This window comes from Manis pentadactyla, chromosome 14, assembly GCF_030020395.1.
Source record: "Manis pentadactyla isolate mManPen7 chromosome 14, mManPen7.hap1, whole genome shotgun sequence".
NCBI lineage: Eukaryota > Metazoa > Chordata > Mammalia > Pholidota > Manidae > Manis > Manis pentadactyla.
In genome coordinates, this window is record NC_080032.1 from 63,867,482 (window position 1) to 63,873,481 (window position 6,000).

General features: G+C 52.1%; 1 protein-coding gene across 3 annotated transcripts in view; it reads right to left on the reverse strand.

Moving 5' to 3' along the window:
- The window catches only part of VWF (von Willebrand factor), a 138,856-nt gene extending 133,865 nt beyond the window's left edge, over window positions 1-4,991 (reverse strand). Inside the window, exons 1-3 of one of the 3 annotated variants that reach the window (XM_036910125.2) lie at window positions 4,832-4,991; window positions 3,578-3,632; window positions 1,941-2,105 (exon numbers count right to left, since the gene is read on the reverse strand). In XM_036910125.2, coding sequence (XP_036766020.2) covers window positions 1,941-2,105; window positions 3,578-3,632 — 220 coding nt within the window. In that variant the 5' untranslated portion in view covers window positions 4,832-4,991. Of the gene's footprint in view, window positions 1-1,940; window positions 2,106-3,577; window positions 3,727-4,716 lie in introns of all 3 variants that reach the window. The other 2 variants (XM_036910124.2, XM_036910123.2) reach the window with 2 other exon arrangements.
- Between the last annotated feature and the right edge of the window lie 1,009 nt (window positions 4,992-6,000).

Genomic DNA, 6,000 nt, shown 5'->3' on the forward strand with positions numbered 1-6,000 from the left:
TCTCCACCCCGTGTGTCTCAAAGTTTGGGCCCAAAACCAGCAGCAGCTGGAAACTTGTTGGAAATGAACATTTCAGACCCCACTCCAGATCCACTGACTCAGAAAATCTGCAGTCAGAGCCCAGCCATCTAGTTTTAACAAGCCCTCCAGGCAATCCTGGCGCATGCTAGAGCTCGAGAACCATTGCTCCAGCCACACCTCCCTCCCCACTGGGCAGCACGGCAAAAACACACACTCTTCCCATTCTCTTCCCCATGCTCAGGCTCAGAGCCCCTCCCCTGTCCTCTGTCAAACCAAACCTCTTTCCCCAGGCTCTGCAGTCCACAAAATCAGAGTTTCGGTGCAATGGAGCACCACGGTTCATGGAGTCCCCCATTCAGTGGGACAGAGACCCCTGTGAGCTGAGTGTTGGGAAACAGGTGAGTGAGACATAGTCCCTGCCCTGGAGGGGCTCACAGAAGAGTAGGCAAAACGGCAGGCCAGTGGAGTTCAGCCCACCAAGGCCACCCTCCAGTAGGTTTTCCTGCAGAGGCAGGTGGATGGTAAAGACAGAGCAAGTTGGTAGAATCAGAACAGCATGGTTGTGACCAGCTCCCAAACAGAGCCGAGCCCAGCACCGAGTCAGAGGGAGCTGCACCCGGCTGACTCTGCAGCCCCAGCCCCAGGAGCCCAGCTGCCAGCATCTCCTGTAAAAATCTGGGTGCTGGCACTCTCTCCCTGATGAAGCCTGAGTCAGGGTCATCGGAGCCTTTTTCTCAGTTAGGTCCCCCACTTAGGCTCTGTCCTTGGCCGGCTTCATCCAGTTTTAGCAAGAATCTTGCTGGATTAGTTTACCCAAAGCCCCCCACCCCGCAATATCTGATCCAATTCCTTACACCCCACCCTCAGTGTCATCACGCTGGCCTGCTTGTAGCAGGACTCCTATTCGGCTGCTTTAGCCAGAATCTCCCTTGTCCCTGATGTTGCTTCTTGGTAATTTTCCACCGACCGACCCCCCCACCCAGCTCCTTGGCTATGAATCCCCACTTGTCCTTGTTATATTTGGGGTGGAGCCCACCTTTCCCCTAGTGCAATCCCACTCCCCCACTGCAGCAGCCCCTCTTGAATAAAGTCTTCCTTACTGTCTTTAACAAGTGTCATGAAAAGTTGCGCCTCAACAGCGTGGTCTGTCTGCTGCCACTGCACCTCTCTGAGGCTGAGGACCCTGCTTTTGCTAGGCTTGGTAGCATCCCTCCGTCACACCACACACTTCTGATTCATTCGCAGAGTGTGAGGTCACCAAACCACAATTTTCCCTCACTGCCTCCAGCCCCACTCCCAGCCTTGGAAAATGTTCCCTCTCCTTAGTACAGAGGAAAATTCCTTAGTCCTGACAAGCCCAGGATCAAAATCCAGCTCTTCCTTTTATTATCTGTCAGCCCTTGTCAGGATCATTCAAACTTCTTGGGCTTCAGCTCTCCATTTGTGAAATAGGGGTGACTGCACCGGTGCCTACATCTCAGAGCTGCTGCGGGGTGTGGAGAAAACATGGACACCATACCAGTGCTTGTCCAGGAGCACAGGTGCTCTGCATCAGCTAGAGACTCTGAATTCACCAAGAGCTTGGCGAGGAGCCTTCCCTTTTGCTAGGGGCTCTGTGTATTACAAGCACCTTCTGCATCATCATTTCACTGAGCTCCCAGAGTGTTGTCTGGACCCAGAACAGAGGACACAACCATTGGAGAGGCATAAAGGCTCTCCATCCAGCCCACTGTGGGGAGAGACCAGTGAGAAGCCAAGGGAAGGCCTGTGTCACAGAAAGATCATGCTCTTCTCAGGGATTCTTGAGCTCACGCGCAGTCAGGAGAATAGGAAACCTCCCCCTGCCCCTGCAGGCCACCCACCAGGGTTGAGTTCAGCTGCCCCTGCCCCGATGTCTGCCCTTCAGTGCCCCCACTCACCAATAAGCGAGAAGGAGTGTTTCTGGCAGTCCCCAGCCAGGAGGTAACTGCAGACGCCTGCAAAGCTGTACATGCTCCCATCAAAGGTGTTGACAACGTCATCTCCGAAGAGGCTGCAACGGCCCATCGATGACCTGCCGGGATTCCCTTCTGTGCACAGCATCCCTGGAGTGAGCGGCCACAGGTGAGCACAGCTGGGGCCACCAGCCCAAACAACTCCAGCCTTACAGAAATGAAGCTGCATCTGATATAAATTGGACTGTGGGGAAAGACTTTCCCTAAATGAGATCAAAGCTGTTGCTTTCAGCCCCCTAATATGACCCAGACTCAGCAACAATGGAGGAGTGGTTTTTCAGAGTATCTATTCATTTTAATAATATTTATTTACTGATTTAAAATGTGATACATGCTCATTATGGGAAATTCAGGGAATGCAGAAGAAAAATACAAAGTAAACTATATTCAACAATAACTAGAGTTAACATTTAAGTGTTTCTATTTCTGTTCTATTTTACAAGCATATATACAATTGCGGATGCTTTACAAATTTGTGATCATCCTGTGCAAACCATTTATAACCTGTCTATTTTTCAATGCACTGTAAAGAATTTCTCGTGCCATTGTGTATACTTCCAAAACATGATTCTTAGTGACTGCATTATAATTTACATCTAAATGTTTATAGTATAAACCCCTTTTGTTAAGTTCTTAGTATTTTTTCCAAATGTTCTGAGATATAAAGAGATTATAATGAGAATCCTTGAACCTTAATCTACTAGTGTATCTTAAAACATTCAAATTCTGAACAGGTCAGCCTGAGAGCCTGCTACATGGAATTACGAAGTGTGAGCTCCCTCAAGGCCGCTGGCAACTGCCAGGTGACCCTCCTACCATCCTCATACTGTGTGTAAGTGTTGGCAGGCGGAGGAACCACAGCAGTAAATCTCTAGGTTTTCTGGGCCCCCTGGCAAAGGACCCACCTATAAGAAGTTGCATAGGGTATGACAAATGTGCATCTTGTCCCAGACTAACCCGTGAGCAGCAGACTGGATGCTACAGACCTAAATGGTTTAAGTGGAGACAGGCCAAGTCAGAAAGGGGTTCATCCTGCCATTCTCACCCAGAATCTCAGCGAGGGAAGGAAGGCAGTGTAGTCTAGTGAAAGAGTGCTGGCCAGGGACCCAGGAGAACTAGCCTCTGATCTTTGGTCTGCATGACTTTGGAGCAGTCATTTTTCCTCTCTGACCCTCAGTCTCTTCATCTGTACTATGGGAGGTTCCATTACATGACCTCCCTTCTACACCTAATAATCTATCCAAGTCTTGGATTCCTTCTTCCCCATCTTCCAGCCACACCATAACAGACTGTTCCATGTGGCCCTCATGCTTAATTCTGCAACCAGAGAAGGTATTTGCTGGCACCTGCTCCTTGAGGAAGACAAGCCAGGCCCAGAGGGTTCTGCAGACACTTCACGAGAGGAATTAACCAGGAAACCAGTGATTTTGGCAGGCTCAACACAAGCCTAACACAGTGCTGGGCACACAGGTGCACCCCAGAGATATCACTGATTCCTGGAAGAGAGTTACTCATAATGGCCCTGGGTCAAGAGTGAAGAATGGCAGCAATCTGGTACCTACCTGGCAAGGTGAGAGCCAGAGCAAGCAGGGCCCTCGCAAATCTGACAGGAATCATCTGCAGAGAAGCAGGAGAAACGAACAGGTGACCACTATCCACATAAATGGCTACTGGCATTTGTTACTGCCCATGTGTGAAGTGGGAAGAATACCTTTTAAAGAAGAAGTAAGGATTGGTCTTCACTGGCCCCTGTTTGCCCTTGAACATGAAGTGCTGGTCCCCAAAAATGTCCCTGACCAGGGCCAGGTCCAAGCACAGCAGTTCACTATGAGCCAGGAGCCCGGGCACCCTTCCCCAAATAGCAGTGCCAGAGCCAGGACGAAGGAGGAAAGCTCTACGTGCCTCCAGGCCAGCCTGACTGCTCTCGCTTCCCTGCACTCCTGCACCAGCTGAGAGCCCACGTGCACCTAATTCCTTCCCGCTTCATCCTTCCATGCTTCGCAGCACACTGGGGAGGAGAACCACCTTCTGCTCTTGCTCCTACCCCGGGCCCGGCCTGGAGAATGCTAGGAGCCGCGTTTGCTGGGCAGCAGCCCCCTGCACATGAGCAAAGTGCTCATCCCATCTCCTACACTAGCACCACGCCGGCACCCAGGGGACGCTCTGGCCATGTGTGCGGAGCTGATCTGATAGATGAACAGGAGTCCCGCAGCCCTGGGCGGGCAAAGCTCCCACTGTGTGCCCCTCCAAAAGGGAACAGTTGACCCCTGCTGGCAGAGTGCCCCACGTCCCTTAGAGCCTCAAGTCCCTTCTTCTCCAGAGAAGATTTTTAATTAAGTGCAGAATCTGTCACCTGAGATTCATGGGGGTGACTCAGAGAGATACTCCCTCTATATCTGTTAAATCTGTCTGGGGAAGGATATATATAATCTGTCATATATATCTGCAGAAAGAACACTTCGATGTCAGATATGGCCAAGTCCTGGTCTCGGAGCAGCTGCCCTCTCCTGCAGCCCTCCACCACATGGGTGCATCAGGCTGCTCCCAGAGCACAGCCAGAGGTGAGGGAAAAGTCATTCCAGTCTCATCTACTTGAAGATTACAATCAGTGAAGAGCAGGCATGAACAGAAGCAGCCACGGGAGACCCCTCCGCCCCCTACCCACCTGTTGGCAAGTAGGGTAGGGGCCTTAGGATGGCACCTGGCTTTGCGTCACCACCCAACAAGCTCTTCTAATCCAGGAACGGAGAACCCTGCTCCCCAGGTCCTGATCTTCCTCGCACATCTGGGCCAGCCCTCCTCCCAGAAGACCATACCTTGCCCTGCAAGTGGGGGCTGCAGGTCTCTCTAAGGTCCCCAGGAAACTCAGCACAGCAGGATGGCGCTGCCCCCCCAGGCCATGCCCCCCAGCGACTGCTGTGGCTGACCGGGCTGCTGCAGCTCTGGGCTGTCTGTTAAGTGCCCTAGGGGCTGCAGACTCCCCACAGCAGGGGGAGATAAAGGCCACATTGTGACGTCCACCAGCCCCCACCCCTTTTCCCACAACACGGGTTCAGACTCCTCCTAATTACCAAAAGGGAACAATTAGCGGAAATGGTATTAGAAATACCTCCAAGCCGATAAGGCTTTAAACCGTTTGGTGGGATGCCTGCTGGCAGCTGCTGTAATGAGCTGCCTTGCCCTCCCAATCCCCCGTGCCCTGTCCCTGATCCTCCCCACATGGAGTGCTCCATGTAGACCGGAGGACCAGGCATGCTGGTCGTCCCCAGGCAGACAGGTCCAGGCCAGGGAGGCATCCAGACCCAGTCAGCACAGCTTCTGGATCCAGACCCCAGGGTCAGACTCCAGGGAAGTTTGGAAAAACACCTCAACCTGAGCCAATTTAGCTGCTGTGTTTGGAGGAAGGAGAAAACTAATGCTTCCTGTCCGTGCAAAGTAGGAATGATCTAGGCTTGGCCTCCAACGGAAACAGGCAATATGGATTCTGGCAGGGTTTTGTGGACAAGTTAAAGATGAGAGGCCTGCTCACTAGCCCAGGCCTCTGGAAAATGATGGCTGGGTTGATCTCACTCTAACTCTCCTCCCAGAACCTTCTACCCACTTCTGGTGCTCCATCTCCTCCCCTGACCTTACACACACTCCACATACACACATACCACACACACGCACACATACAGACACAGTGACACACATGCCACACACACACCAATCCTTCTTCCCACACTTCCATTCCCAAAAGCCTAATTCTCAACATCATCTGCAAAACTAATTTCTACTAAGAGAGCAGCTGATAAAATAGGGGAGGAAGGTGACCGTCTCCTGCTGGGACTCCAGGCACTGGGACAGGCGGTCTGTCGTGTTTAGGTACAGCAGCCCACCTCCTGCTCCTCACGTCGGACCACTTGCCCAAAGATATTGGGAAACCCAACTTCCCCACTCCCCACGCACCTACCCCCCAGCTCACCACTCCCTTTCCCACCCCAGG